We start from the raw sequence: 13754 nt of genomic DNA on the forward strand, positions 1-13754 counted from the left end.
TTGCGCACCTGACTTGCCTCGCGATGCCATTGGTTGACGCTCCAAAGATACCACCAATCGCATCGTCTGCGTTTGCACCTTTGAAACTCGATATCGGTTGTCTCTGACACTTTATAGTTGAAGTTGCCGGTCGCCAATGTGATGGCCCTTTGGATAGTACACGTTGAGACCAATCCATCCCAGAGGACGAGTCACGTCGAATCTCGTATCTGTGCTTTATAAACTATGGAGAGCCGTTTAGTCGATCAATCTCTTTACTCTGTCGCTTGAGCTCTGTCGCCGGCGTCGCCGGCAGCGTTGTCACTGGCTTCTCGGACGCGGCCGTCGTCATCATTGCCGTTCGCGTTCGACGATCGTCGTCAGTCGACTTGAAGTTTCCATGGGAAGTGCATTTATAATGGCTTGGCGTCCTCGTACTATTATAATGCGACCAAGTCCAGGGAATAAAAAAGTTGGTTCTTGCTTCTACAGGTCGAATACAATTGAGACGCAATAATATTATTCCATTATGCAATTATATTTCTCATCCGCCCCATCGCCCTTGAAGCAGTTCGTTCTTGCACGATCTCCAGTCGAAGTCACTCCAGTCGAAGCCACGTGCTATATTTGAATGCGATACGTACTACTACGTAGTAGATTACGTGACGAGACTATAGACAATGTACATGAATGTAACGACTCCAAGGGACATTGTCTCTCCCGACTGTATCGGCAACGTGGACGACATCCCCTGCTCGCTTCGATGATTGGAACCAATCAACGTCATTTCTTCAAATGCTCAGCCAATCCAAAGCAAGGTCGATCATCGCACCCAATGGCTCAAGCAGATGTCTTGACCAGATTGCAGATCCATCACAGTCGATTTAGCGTTCCAGTGCTCAAGACCCAACAGTGCTAATGGCCCGACATGACCCGGCCCTGCAGTCGACGGAGGTAGGCGACCTTGTCGATGGCGGCGACCAGGGACCAAGGTCATCTATGGCTAGCTGCGCCCTCTCGCGGACGAACGCCCACCTCCCAGCCAGGTACACACATGCGACCGCCCTGTCCAGTGTCTAATGATTGAGCAGGCGACCAACATGATGGCGATCGATCCCGTGAGCGCAGCGCGTCTCGCGGATCATCGCGCGATGGCGCATCTTGTCAAGGCCTTTCCGACGACGGTGTCGTGGGGCCGTGCCACGGCCACTGTGAAGCGCATCCGAAAGCTGCTGGAGGCGGTGGCGCTGCACTGCAGCTACAGCTTCAGCGAAGGCGCCCAGTGCTGGACACTTGCTGACGATCACGACTGGACGGACGAAGAGCTTGACACGTTCACGACGCTTTCCGGCAGCGTCGCCAACATGTTGCCCGAGGCTGCCACGGCCATCATGGGCGATATCCAGAACTTTTTGGCCTCGCCTTCACGGGTTATTGGCACAAAGTACGCAACATAGTACTCGTCCTGGTTGCTCCAACTTGTGTGATGACAAATAGGTTGAGTCGTTTCAAGGCCAAGCCCCCCAAGACGCAGCCTTTGGCGTCGATGCAGCCTGAACATCAGTACGTTGTCGTTCTCGCCGTATCGTCTCTCCAACCTTGGTCATCTCTACTAGGATTGCCAGCGCCACGATGGACCCACAATCGACGCCTGGGCCCAGCGACGAGACGCCGCCGCCCACGGCTCCGATGGCCAGACCACCGTTCAGCCTGGTCATTTCGTTGTTGGTTACGCTCTGGCCTGCACAAGGACTTCAACATAAGTGCACCACCGTTGTCAAGACGAGAATTCCCTCACTGCTCAAGATCGCGCGAAACTGCGAGACGCACGCCTTGGGCTGGAGACTCAACCCCAACGTGCAGTGGACGGAGCCCGAATTGGACACGCTCAAACAGCTCAACGACCACCTTGCTCTGGTGGCGAGCGTTTCCGCCAAGATGGCCAAGCAAGTCAAATATGTGATCCCTGAGTTTCAACGCCTCTTTGCCTTGCCGTCACGCTCGATTCTCGCCGAGTACGTACTCGTCTCGATCACTACAGCCCGTACTATGTACTATCTCTCGTAGGCTGAACAACTACAAGAAGTATTCCGAGCTACCGGTCCCCACGCAGACCGAAGCGTGGCATGCATTTGTCGCATGCCGGTCGGCGGCGAGCGTCAAGCGCGAAGCCGTCGAGCGCGAAGGCGGTGAAGTCAACGACCCGCGGCCAGCAAAGCGCCCCCTGCGCAGCAATAGCCGCCCAGACGAGACGCTGCTCCTTCGGCCGCAGCGCGTGGACAAGCCGAATTCGAGACCAACTCGCAAGCGAAAGACTCGGGTACTTCTGGCACCCGGAATGGTCGACTTCATCTCCAGCTTTCTTGTCTAGACCCCGCCGACGGTCCCCACGACAGCCATATCCACGCGCCGTCGCGTCAAGTCGGAGCCCGAGGTAATCCCGAATCCAAGCACGATCCTCTTCTAATACATGCTAGGAAACGTGAGTCGTCACGGCAGCGTAGGCGCAACTCTCGGGAGATTTCGTTAATTGCATTTAATGATTCTGTTATCGGATGATCTTGTGAATGGTGTGAATCAGTGAAAGCGAGACTGCATCCTTTGGTGGTATGGGGACGGTGCGCCATTGAGGTTGGCGTCTTCTGTGTGGCATTGGCCAACGCCAAGTCGTGGTAAGCTCCAACGATGCAAAACCGCACCCAGGACTAACTCCAAGTACAAGCAGTGACGGGTCGCAGCTCGAAAGCTGGCCGACGACCTGTCTACGTACTGTCCGCGTGACGGTATGGACGACGCTGAATGCGCAAAACGACTACAGTGCAGAGGCCACGAACCGTCAACGCCGCGAGCACAGGCTGGTGTGCAGCTGCTTGCTAATCGTGTCGTCTCGGTACATATTTCACCACTTGACTAGACACTAGTTTTACGGAACCCCGAGATATCCCCATGCCCCATGCTAAGGTCCACGTAGAGTGGCACTCGTCATCTGCGTACAATCGGCAATGCGGCTCGAGCTGGCATGTTTGCTCGTCGAGTACGCTGCTTGAACTCGTCGACAGTACGCTACATTGTCAAAGGTGCCCACCAGCGCCGTTCCCTATTCCGTCTTCTCGCGCAAGTCTGGTGCACTCTGGTACCTAGCCATCTCTAGCTGGTACGTTGCGATCACTCTAGTCGTCGATCTGGCGCAAGGCTGTCGCCAGACGAACGACTGGTTGCAGTCCGCTCCACTTGCGTCCTGGACGTCTTCGCCAAGATCGTCGGTCGAAAGCCATTTCTGATTGGCTCATTTCGACCAATGAGGAGAAAGGGCAAGCTGACTGTTTGGATCCAGCAAGAAAAGACTTGGGACCAACAACGATGCGGATGATCGGGCTGCTGCTGCTCGCGCTCGTCGCCGCCGCTGTCGCCGACGACGCCTACACGCTGCCATGGTTCCAGTACGAAGGCGACTCGCACTACGAGTTTGGCCTCGCGCTCGGCGAACATTTTCGTGAGACGATCCAAGCGCGCGTGGCCGCGACCACGGCGCTGCAGGCGACGCTGCTGCCCTTCTACGCGACGCCGGCGGGCGAAGCCATCTACAATACGTACCTCGCGACGCACAACCGAACGTTCCCGGCACGATCGCCCTCGATGGCGTGTCCATACTCATGCTACCATAGGCGTATGTGGAGGAGGTGCTGGGCATGGCCCATGGCAGCGCGGTCGCCTTCTCGGTACGCTGATACCATCGACCGTATTACGACTGCGAGGAGCGTTGGTAGACGCTCTTCATCCTCAACATCATTGAAGAGTACACGACGTCGATGCGCGTAGCGTTGACCGACGATTGGCTTCGCCCGGCGCCGGCAGTCCACTGCACCGACATTGTACTGCATACGACCAACACGTGTGTCGTAGCCCACAACGAAGACAGCGGCCTCGCGTACGTCTCGCTTGCCTGTCGTGTCGGCTACAGTGGCCGGTGCTAGGGACGTCAATCGGACAGCAGTCGTCACGGCCAAAATCCAAGGCAACGCGTGGTTCACCGCGTACACGTACCTCGGCGACTTGCCGTCCGGTGCATTTGGCGCCAATGACAATGGCGTCGCCTTCTCCCTCAACTGTACGCCGCTCGATATCTATACGAGGGGTCCATGGTGGTATTGTCTAGATGTTGAGCCCTTGGACATTGACTCGAACGGTCTTGGGCGCGGCTTTGTGTCGCGGGATCTCTTGGCAGCTAGGAGCTACGAAGACGCCATTGCGCGCGTGACGCAGCCCAACCAAGCCACGGGCCACAACATCCAGGTCCGTCTCTAGGGTGTAAGTAGCGCTTAGTCTGACGGCCGTAGTTGATGGACACGGTGCACGGGAGCGTCGCCAACATCGAAGTCGCCTCGTTCAACCGATCGGTTGTAACCGAGATTGCGGCCGGCGACCCAACCTTTTTCCATACCAACCAGTACCAGACGCTCCTCTTACGGCAGCCCATGTCGCCGAGCAGCTTCCATCGTTTGCGGCGGTACCGGCACCTCACGCCACCACGCACCATTCAAGCGCTCCTTAATGTCCTTGGGGATCAGGTATTTCTTTCAACGCATTTGTCGGTCTCGACCGATCGCCCGTACAGGGTGACCCGTCGTACCCGATATTTCACGATGCGACGTCCCACGCGGCCGGCGAGCTCTCCAACTGGACGCTCTTAACCGTCATTTTTGATGTGTTGAACCGCAAGGCGTACTTTCTGCAGCCCCAAGTCAACCCGCGCGTCGCCAGCGTCATCATGGTCCTCGATCTACGCAACGTCAACCATGTCCAAGTGCTGCGGTCGGTCCAGGAGCGCGTCGATGCAGCCGCGCGCCTCCTCCAGCTCTGAGCCCCACCGATGTTTCTCATGTCGACGCTAAATAACGCGCTGTGTGCAATCCCACGCCATGTTGATATCGCCTTGAAACCGAATCCAACGCAATCAAGCGCCTAAAAGAGCGCAAAGTCGGCCGGCGCGTTGAGCACTTGCCAGTTGGCCGCGTACGTGGCGTAGTGTTCCCACCCGAGCGACGTGTAGAGGGCGAGACGCGCCTTGTACAACTCGCGCTGCGAAAAGTGCTTTTCGCGCTCGTCGATGGCGAGTGCATCGAGCTTTTGGAGGCGCTATTATCAATGTATCGAGTGATGATCCAGCTGCGTCCTTTGTATTACCTGCAACGCCAAGCCCGGGTGCGCCGCGTGGTGGAGCAAGCTCGCGTGCACATGCGCTGCCTCCGAGACGTCGGCCCACTGCTGCAGCGCAGTGAATACAGCCTGGAAGTCGTCGACGCCGCCCGCGGCCCCAAGCGCCCGCGCCTTGCGGCTCAGCGCATCCACGAGCGCCGCCTTCTCAGCGTCCTTGGTCTTGCGCACCTTGGCGGCCGCCGCGTCGTTCGGAAGCAGCTTGAGCCCGTAGTGGGCCGCCAGCGCATCGGCGTCAATCGCTGCGAGCACAGCGTCGGCCGCCTCGACAACCTCGGCGTGCGCGTCGTGCTTGTAGTGATGGAGCCGCGCCTGTTGCAAAATCGTTATAGCACGTCGAAAGGTCGGTGGCGCTAGTACCTGGAGCAGGGGCAGGTGCGTCGGGTACGTCTCGTTGAGCACGGTCCAGCGGTCAAGGAACGTGTCTTTGCCCTGGAGCTTGACAACGCGCGCGACAAGAAGGTCGCGCACGGCGTCGTTCGCGAGCTCGTCTTCCGAGCGCACGTCCTATTGCTCCATCAGATGCGATTTGCGTGTAGAGTACTACCTCGGGCACCACCGCCTCGGGCTCCTTGACCGGCGTCGGCGCCGACGGCACCGTGTACGTCAGCGAAAAGCCATCGGGCTTTTGCGAGACACTAGACTCATGTCAACAATCATTGTACAATCGAAACGATGGACGATACCCCTTGAAGTGGTTGTGCTTTTGGCCGTACGTGATCGAACCTGCCAGCGTGTCGCCGGCGGCGAGACCCTTGGGGAGCTTCTCGAACGCCGGTTCCCCCAAAAAGACGGTCGAGTACACGCCCTTCTTGAGCGTCCTAGTCATAGAACACTTAGCAGTGCCATAAATGCTATGTGCGTACTTGGTGCCCACAGCCTTGCCGTTCGTCGACGGACCGTCCGGGCTGTCGTAGACCGTGATCGCGACGTCCTTGATGTCGCGCGTGACCGCAAGCACAGCGCTCTTCAACCCATCGAGGATCGACGGGTCTTGGTGCCGGAGCTGCGCGCGGACCGTGTACGTGCCCTTCTTGAGCGAGATCGCGCGCGGGTACGCGTCCGAAACGCCCATGTACTTCTTCTGCTCGTCAAACACCAAGAGCATTTGGCCGTCGAACGGCGACTCGTAGAGACGGCCATTGACCAGCGGCAGCGACGGCGTGACCTTGCCGTCCTCGGCTTGCTTGAGCGTGTACGTCAACAGCAGCTGGTACGTCTGGCGGTTTTCCGAAAATTTGTCGCGGGGACCGAGCGGCGAGACCACCGCCGACGTCGGACGCAAACGCGTCGTCCACTTGTTGAGGGCGGCGCTGGGCGCGATCGCTTCGTTGCGCAGCGGGCAGCGCAAGTCGACGCGCGCGTACGCATCGCCACCGACCAAATGGACCTGTCATCGTGCGTCGTCTTAGAAATGAAACCGTCAACAATGTCAGAATGACATACCGCGGTCGGCGTCGGCTCGATGCCGTGAAACGCGACATCAATGTGCGCGGTCGTCCCACCAATCGAGTTCCAGTTTTGCGCCAAGCAGAGCTCGACCGTCGACGCCGCGCGAACCGGAAAGCTATGCGTCACGTCGCCCGTGCTGTCGACATACAGATAATGGTGCGTCGACGTCGCACTCTGACGCGCATGCAGCGCGTGCTGCATCAAGTGCAAGACATAGAGCACACGGTTGGGCTCCGAGCCATCGGCACGGCGCGACACGGACACGTTCATCCACGTTGCGCCTTCGGGCACATGGTAAAACGTGCGCGCAATCGCACCGGGCACCATGGCCTTGACCTGGCTCGTCTCGGGGGCCGGCAAAATCTACAACACTGTATGGTGCATATTGCCGTTGGCATATGGATGCGATGGCTACCTCGGGCTTGACAACCGTCACGGGGATACGAAAGACGGGGCCGCGGCTCGGGTTCTCGCGGTCGTACGCAACCACTTCGCCATAGTGCGCACCGGGCGTCAAGACAGCCGTATCCACGTCGACCTTAAAGTTACGGCCTACATCCATAACGTGAGTGTCGCCGTATCCATATCCTATACGGCAGGAATACCTTGGTGCAAGAGCGTAAGGGCGTCGGCGCACTTGATCCACGGCTTGGACGGGACGAGGCGAAGATGCGTCTCGTACGCAATGCGGTCTGTGTTCTCGGCGTCCTTGTGAAACACTGGCGTCACAAACACGGCAAGGCTGTTGTCGGCAAGGTCAGCCACTTCGCGGAGGTAGATGCCACGGTCGTTGTTCCGGCTCGGTACGCGAATGTCGTGGTAGAGAGGAAACTTCTTGCTGCCGTCAAACGTGTTGGCGTGCGACACGAGGTACTCGAGCGCGGGCAGCACCTGAATGAGACCACGGCCCATCGAGAAGGCTTCGGCCGTGGGCACCGACACCGCCGTGTTCTCCAGTGCGCGGCGGAGCGAGTACGGTGTGTACGCGATGCCTTGCGCCTTGAGACCGCTAATGAGCAGCGCGACATTGCCGGCGCAATTGGGCGACGACATGGACGTGCCGTTCATGAGCATCTTCTTCGTGAGCGTCCAGTTGGGCACGGACGTGATGGCGCCACCGGGCGCGCAGACGTTGACGCCGAGGTCGCCGTCGTACGTCGGGCCGCGCGACGACCACGTGTACAGCCCGACGGCGCTCGACGGCGTGTCCTTCATCGAGTACTCGGCCGCCATCATAGCCGGCGAAACGTACGCACCGACACCCAAAATGCACCCCGATGTTCCTACGCATTGTTGTGAGCTACTACGTGGTAACGGTGCAGGAGGACCGCCGGGCGCGCCGATCGTGCCGAGGGCCGGGCCTTCGTTGCCAGCGCTGCTCACAAACGTGACGCCGTGGCGGTCGACGAGCTCTTGGATCACGTCGATTGTGCGACCGCTGTTGTGCTTGGACGCAAACTCGCCGTAGCTCATGTTGACCACGTCACACTTGTTGTCGAGCACCGCGAGCGCCCTAGAGTTTAACGATCTTTGACAAGAGCAGCATGAGGACGGTACGTACCCGCGGGCAATGCCAACGATAGTCTCCATGCTGCCGAGACGCGAGTCGCCAATCTTGACTGACACGATCTGTGCGCCGGGCGCGACGCCATTGTTCTTGGCGTCGGCAGCGTCGTACGCAGCGACGATGCCGGCCACGTGCGTGCCATGAGACCCCGCATCGCAGACGATGCTGAGCACCTTGCCGTCGTCGTAAATGTTGAGCACGTAGTTGAGCTGCGACGCGTCACTGAACGTACTCCACTCGTGCGCGACGCGGTAGTTGGTCATCGCGTGCACGGACGTAAAGTCGCCCGACTCGGACGCGTCGACGGCCGCGCGCCAATGCGTGCCGTCGAAGAACGTGACGCAGTCGTAGATCGGACCCGGGTCCTCGAACGACGTCTTCTCGAGGAGCTCGAGGCGGGCGTGGAGGTCGAGGCGCACCTCGAGGTCGGCCGGCGTCGGCGCCGCGCCATGAGCTGCCGTCCACGCAGCGAGCGCGGTTTGGACCGCGTTCTTGGCGTCGCGGTCCGCAATGTCCCATTTTTCCTTACGCTCCGTCTTGATGCGCGCGACGAGCGGGTCGGGGTACAGATCGTACGCGCGCTTGGTACCAACGCGGAACTCGGTCGCGCTCCATGCCGGGTTGAGCGTGAGCACCTTGCCTACGCTCCAAAGACGCATTGAGTTTTGTGGCGAGAAAGACGCGAGGGGGCGTACCGGACGCCAATGTGAGCTTGCCGTCGGTCGGCGTGAGCACGGTCGACATGTCCACGTCGCCTACATGCAGCACACGTCACATTCTACGGGCGAGATAGAAGGAAGCAGGACGTACTCGAGCCCTACACCAGAGACATGAGGATACGAGCGTGGTGGGACGAGATGGAGCCTACCGTGGCGTCGACGACGTCGATGATCTTGCGCTTCCCGTCGGACGTGAACTGGAGGCCGGGCGCGCCGGGGTCGACGCCCGTGTCGAAGATGGCGACGACTGTGTTGCGACCGTCGTACTCGGGGTAGAGCTGGAGGAGGTGGCTCGCGAGCGTCTCGTGCTTGGGCACAATCTCTTCGGACGGCGAAAACTGCATGGCACGGGCAATCTCAAAATGGTGCCAAGTCGCCACGGCAAATCCTTGTCCGGATACTGTGCCACTGAAACTCAAATCCATTTGGTAAATGAATTGAGCTGATTGTTGAGAAGCCGTCTTTCACGCCTTTACGCTGGGGTCACCTTCGCGTCATATTCCCACGTATAACACTAGCGATGGCTTCTTTACATGACATCGATGACGCAGTCGTTGCAGCAAATATGGCCCAACAAGCACCGAGATCGCGATACGTCTTGCGTTTGAGATTGAGAAATCATCCGGTAAACAGAGCAAACCGCAACCAGCTGGTGTACCGACTCAGAAAGCCGATGCGGCGATCCCACGCCTGAGTCTTCTTGGCTCGGACCACCGAAGCCGAGTCTCGCTAGCGGTCTCAAACTATACTATCCAATGTATAGCTATCCAAGATAGTTATGTGAGCGAGAAGACAACGATGTTGCGTAGATGATAACACTGCTACCAGCGTCTGCAGGCCGACCGCCATTGCAGTGGCATGTTGAGTTGGCGCCGTTGATGGGTGCGTAGGTCATCATCGTGGATGATGGCCTGAGGCGGGCCACGTTGGAACAAAGGCACGGTCATTTGAAGTCGTTTCTTTTGGTCAAGTCATTGTTGGCATGGTCAACGAACCTTTCACACGCATTGTCCATAGTTCTGTCCAGGACACTTTGTTAAGACCTCAACATATCCATGCTCTCCATGGATGAGAAGCATTGCTATCGGCGGGACCAACTAGCCAATAGATTTGGCATAACTTTGCGCTGTCTAGTCCTTTTACTCAATATACGGACGACAGAAGAGCCAGACGAGCCCCCGCGCCGCCGCCTGCGTAGCCACGGACCGGCGAGCGAATGAAGAAGAAGGAGATTGCTAGTCTCTACGTATGCGAAGCCTTTGTGTAACTATGAAGATAACGCGAAACACGCTCATATATATATATATACTCGTACAAATCGTATCCAAGCCCGCGCTGAGCAAGGTCATTATTGCCCGTCAGCTTCCTGAGCCATGTTCCATGCGATTTCCCGTCGCTGCCTAGTCGCTGGCGTCTCTCGACGACCTCTGTCATTTGCATCCGTTTGAGTCAGATCGCGAGCGTCGTCACGTCAGCGCCAAGCGACAGAGAGCAAGACAAGGTCGCGCCGCGCCCAAGAACTACACTGGAACAAGTCTACAGCAGTCTCTTGTTCTGACTGATGCAATCGACCTTAGGCGAGCTTCTGGACTTGGTCGACGCATGCTGAAACTCAAAGTCAATGGCGTCGATATCTCGGGCAAGGACGGCGCGTGCAAGGTTTCGCCAGCAGCGTCCATACGCGGATCGATATGCAGGTGGTTGCATTCGAAATGCTAGGGTTGAAGATAGAAAGGCCGCAAATGCATCGAATGACATTTAGTGAGGCTAAACTACACCACTAGGCTATGAATCAAACACCTACACATCGAGTTTGCGCCGTGCTGCGTTGGTCCGTCGAGCGCTTGCACTTCTTTGCGAGCAGATGCGTGAGCTGCGCCTTGAGCTCGTCGTCATGGACCAATGCGATCGCGTCTGTCGTCTTGAGATGACCAATGGTGAGGGCCAACGCCAAGTCGATGACCTTGCCAGCCGTCAGTAATGTCGTCGCTCGCGCCGCTACGCTCGTGCAAGCGGGGTAGTTTGGTTGGCCTTCTTGCCTTGGTACGTGAGCTCGGGCGTGATGAGCTGGAGAATTGTCGAGCGGCGGCGGTCGGGCAGCGCGACAAGATCCAGAAGAAAGAGGACGTTGTCGAGAGGGTTGGTGGCGTCCATACAATACGGAAGCAAGAGCGGACTTGTCGTCACGTGCATTCGACGACCCGCAATCTCGAGGAGGCAGTCGCGCGGCTTGCCAATGCCGGCGGATAGGAAGAAGCGCGCCGCCTCCATGTCGCGGGTCTTGACTGCCGAATGAAGCAGCTCGTCGAGACGACGCAGCTCGGGGGCCCCCGCAAAAAGCACCAAGCCAAGCCCAAGCTACCAGAGCCAAACCCCGTCCGGAAGCCCACCAACCAAAAGAACTGCAAAAAAGTGCCCAAAAAAAAAGCCAACAACGGCCAACCACCAATGCAAAACCCCGAACCCAAAAACACCAAGCCCAAACAAAACGAAAGTGCGCTCGTGGAGGAACTGGACGAGTGATGCGTTGTTACGACTGCACGCAAAGACCATCCAGGCGTCGTCCCAAGACGCGCCGTGCTTGACCAAAAGCTGCAGCACGCCAAGGATGCAGGGCTTGCCAAAAAAAAACCCGCCCACAAATGGCATCGAGGTCGGGAACGGGTAGCCGAGAGCGAGGAGGTACTCTGCAACGTGCAGATGACATCGCTCGAGCGCTTTTTGAACGACGACGTCCCGGGCGCAGCCTTCGTGTCGGTGGGTCAAGAGGAACTGGACGACAGGGAGATTGCCATCCGCCACTGCGTTATCGACGGCGCTGACGGTCCAGTCAAACGTGCCAAGGCTGTGCAGGTACTGAACCCTCCTTGTAGTCGCCCCCGTCAAGAACGTTGGGCGGTGCGCCTTCGGTGCGGTGCTCGATGAGGAAACGAGCGACGTCAAGATGGCCTTCAAGAATCGCGCCCTTGAGCGCCTTGACCGTGCAGCCTTCTGTGCGGTGGTTGTGGAGGAACTGGACGACGCCCAGATGACCATTGGTGGCGGCTGCGTCCATGGCGTACGTCGAGCACGAGAAACCTCGTTCGTGGAGCGCTTGCACCAACGGCAAAAAGCCGCGGTTCGCGACATGGCCCAAAAGCTGTGGGTAGTGGAACCACGGAAAGAGGTCGAGGGCGAGCGTTGCGTGCTCGAGCGTCGACGACTCGATCGCGAGGAGCTTGTCGCCGTAGGTCACATCGTCAGGGCGCAGGCCAAAGCGCTGTAGCAATACCACACTCTTCGTGTCGCCATAGGTGAGCATACTCTGCACCAAACTTCCTACCGAGTACGACGTGCGCTGCGCAGAGCCATCTACATCAAAAGTAACATTCCACGCAGCCCAAGGAAGATGCAACACACCTGCCGTGACTTTGCAGCATCGACGTAGCTCGGGGATGGCTCCTCGTAGGTCCAATAGCAGCTCGACAATCTCGAGGCGATGTTGTGAGAAGGCCAAGAGAATCGCATCTTCAGAGGCGAGGTCGGGCCGGCACCGTACGATGCGCTTCACCTCGTGCGCAGAGCCATGGACGATTGCCACGTGCAGCGGCAGGCGAGCGTCCCACGGAGAGTCATCGAGAGCATACTTCGAGGTGCGGATATCGTGATGTCCTTCACCTGCCCACGCGGCACCGGGTGCGATCGTGGAGGAGAATGACGCGTCCCAGTCGTAGCAACGGCGACGCACATCAAACTCGAGTAGCTCGTTGCAGGCGACAAAGACATTGCGTACGTCCTCATAGACGCCGAACTGGTAGCCAAAGACGATGGCCGCCATATCGGGCTGACCGATGACGACGCTGCGGAAGGTCGCCATCATGCGTCCTCTCGTTGCAAACGGCAATCTCAAAATGCACCGAACGTTACCCGGGGTGATTATCCAGATACGTTGCGTCCCAGCAGCTTGGATTTGAAGCTGCTTTGACTTGGTAATGTGGCAGCATATACTTATGACGCCTCTGCGAGGATACGCATTGTACGAACAACGTCCAGCGACTGGCCATGATCTGTTTGATAGACTACAGTTCACAACAACGAGCAAGACGACCGAGATACTGCCTGCGCTTGAAAAGCCCAAAGGTTGCACCAACGTTCTTTCGTGGTGAAGCTAAAGCTCATAATCTAGTGGTCATAACTTACAGGTGAAGGATGGAAGAAAAGGGGTAGGAGGGTACCAAGGTTTATGTCGTGTGTTGTGTAGCAATTGTGTGTTGAAGAGTCGAAATGGCGGCAGCTTCAACATACACTATATCTAGACGTTTCGAGGTCCGTTCGCCCAGGACATGCATTTAGTGTGAAAGATGGGTTGGCGCTTCTCACCGATCCACAGCTCTGGCGCGCTCGGCCCGATCGTGCTGGGTACGTCGCTTTGTTTCCATCCAGCCAACTCACAGAAAATGGCCTCGTGCACTGTCAGCGGCAAGTGGGCTTTGATCGACCAAGGCCGTTGAAGCCTTTGGTACGCCTTGTCATGGCCACTGGACGACTTGCAACTCGTGGCTAGCCGCCAAAACTTCCTTCTAGGAGACGTCGCGCGTGCTTGCAGCCATAAAGGGACTCACGACGTCGTGTCTTTGTGAGTTAACGCCTAGCATGTTCCTACATGTATATACGTATCAAAGACTCGTATCTCGAACTAGATTGCGAGGTGGTTAGAGAGACGGCACGCGCATCACGCCGTCGACCATAGCTTTGGGAAAGCACGCGTCGATACCGTCATTCCACCAATCTTGAGTGTCGACGGAGGTGTTCGCAGGCCCAAGTGTTTGCAAGTAGCGCAGTAC

General features: G+C 57.9%; 4 protein-coding genes across 4 annotated transcripts; 2 read left to right on the forward strand and 2 right to left on the reverse strand.

The window, feature by feature from the left end:
• Nucleotides 1–866: 866 nt before the first annotated feature.
• SDRG_09786 (hypothetical protein) lies at nucleotides 867–2535 on the forward strand. Its single transcript, XM_008615738.1, has 8 exons — nucleotides 867–933; nucleotides 987–1025; nucleotides 1071–1423; nucleotides 1477–1542; nucleotides 1596–1994; nucleotides 2047–2299; nucleotides 2351–2413; nucleotides 2457–2535. The coding sequence occupies exons 1-8, from the start codon at nucleotides 898–900 to the stop codon at nucleotides 2463–2465; spliced, it is 1218 nt and encodes a 405-aa protein (XP_008613960.1). The 5' UTR covers nucleotides 867–897; the 3' UTR covers nucleotides 2466–2535.
• Nucleotides 2536–3313: 778 nt separating this feature from the next.
• SDRG_09787 (hypothetical protein) lies at nucleotides 3314–4923 on the forward strand. The gene is made up of 7 exons (XM_008615739.1): nucleotides 3314–3600; nucleotides 3645–3698; nucleotides 3747–3907; nucleotides 3954–4087; nucleotides 4136–4272; nucleotides 4317–4547; nucleotides 4595–4923. Exons 1-7 carry the CDS (start codon nucleotides 3340–3342, stop codon nucleotides 4838–4840), a joined length of 1224 nt encoding a protein of 407 aa, XP_008613961.1. The 5' UTR covers nucleotides 3314–3339; the 3' UTR covers nucleotides 4841–4923.
• SDRG_09788 (hypothetical protein) lies at nucleotides 4845–9284 on the reverse strand. Its single transcript, XM_008615740.1, has 14 exons — nucleotides 9081–9284; nucleotides 9023–9029; nucleotides 8908–8967; nucleotides 8207–8852; nucleotides 7974–8158; nucleotides 7251–7928; nucleotides 7061–7197; nucleotides 6640–7008; nucleotides 6060–6583; nucleotides 5880–6014; nucleotides 5741–5831; nucleotides 5554–5700; nucleotides 5164–5505; nucleotides 4845–5115 (listed from the first exon to the last, which is right to left on the reverse strand). The coding sequence occupies exons 1-14, from the start codon at nucleotides 9273–9275 to the stop codon at nucleotides 4942–4944; spliced, it is 3690 nt and encodes a 1229-aa protein (XP_008613962.1). The 5' UTR covers nucleotides 9276–9284; the 3' UTR covers nucleotides 4845–4941.
• Nucleotides 9285–10908: 1624 nt separating this feature from the next.
• SDRG_09789 (hypothetical protein) lies at nucleotides 10909–12790 on the reverse strand (the record flags this gene model as incomplete). Its single annotated transcript, XM_008615741.1, has 4 exons — nucleotides 10909–11289; nucleotides 11482–11787; nucleotides 11822–12282; nucleotides 12331–12790. 4 exons carry the CDS (start codon nucleotides 12788–12790, stop codon nucleotides 10930–10932), a joined length of 1587 nt encoding a protein of 528 aa, XP_008613963.1. The 3' UTR covers nucleotides 10909–10929.
• Between the last annotated feature and the right edge of the window lie 964 nt (nucleotides 12791–13754).

The sequence above is a fragment of the Saprolegnia diclina genome, assembly GCF_000281045.1.
Source record: "Saprolegnia diclina VS20 unplaced genomic scaffold supercont1.32, whole genome shotgun sequence".
NCBI classification, from domain to species: Eukaryota; Oomycota; class Saprolegniomycetes; order Saprolegniales; family Saprolegniaceae; genus Saprolegnia; species Saprolegnia diclina.

Excerpts from the sequence above, each read along its gene's own strand:
- SDRG_09788 (XM_008615740.1), bottom strand. The coding sequence starts at position 9,275 with ATGCAGTTTTCGCCGTCCGAAGAGATTGTGCCCAAGCACGAGACGCTC. Across the intron at positions 7,198-7,250 it reads CCTTACGCTCTTGCACCAAG|GCCGTAACTTTAAGGTCGAC; the intron begins GTATTCCTGCCG and ends TTATGGATGTAG. Across the intron at positions 6,015-6,059 it reads GGCAAGGCTGTGGGCACCAA|GACGCTCAAGAAGGGCGTGT; the intron begins GTACGCACATAG and ends TTCTATGACTAG.
- SDRG_09787 (XM_008615739.1), top strand. The coding sequence starts at position 3,340 with ATGCGGATGATCGGGCTGCTGCTGCTCGCGCTCGTCGCCGCCGCTGTC. Across the intron at positions 3,699-3,746 it reads GCAGCGCGGTCGCCTTCTCG|ACGCTCTTCATCCTCAACAT; the intron begins GTACGCTGATAC and ends GAGCGTTGGTAG. Across the intron at positions 4,088-4,135 it reads CGTCGCCTTCTCCCTCAACT|ATGTTGAGCCCTTGGACATT; the intron begins GTACGCCGCTCG and ends GGTATTGTCTAG.
- SDRG_09786 (XM_008615738.1), top strand. The coding sequence starts at position 898 with ATGGCCCGACATGACCCGGCCCTGCAGTCGACGGAG. Across the intron at positions 934-986 it reads CGGCCCTGCAGTCGACGGAG|CTGCGCCCTCTCGCGGACGA; the intron begins GTAGGCGACCTT and ends ATCTATGGCTAG. Across the intron at positions 2,300-2,350 it reads CTCGCAAGCGAAAGACTCGG|ACCCCGCCGACGGTCCCCAC; the intron begins GTACTTCTGGCA and ends TTTCTTGTCTAG.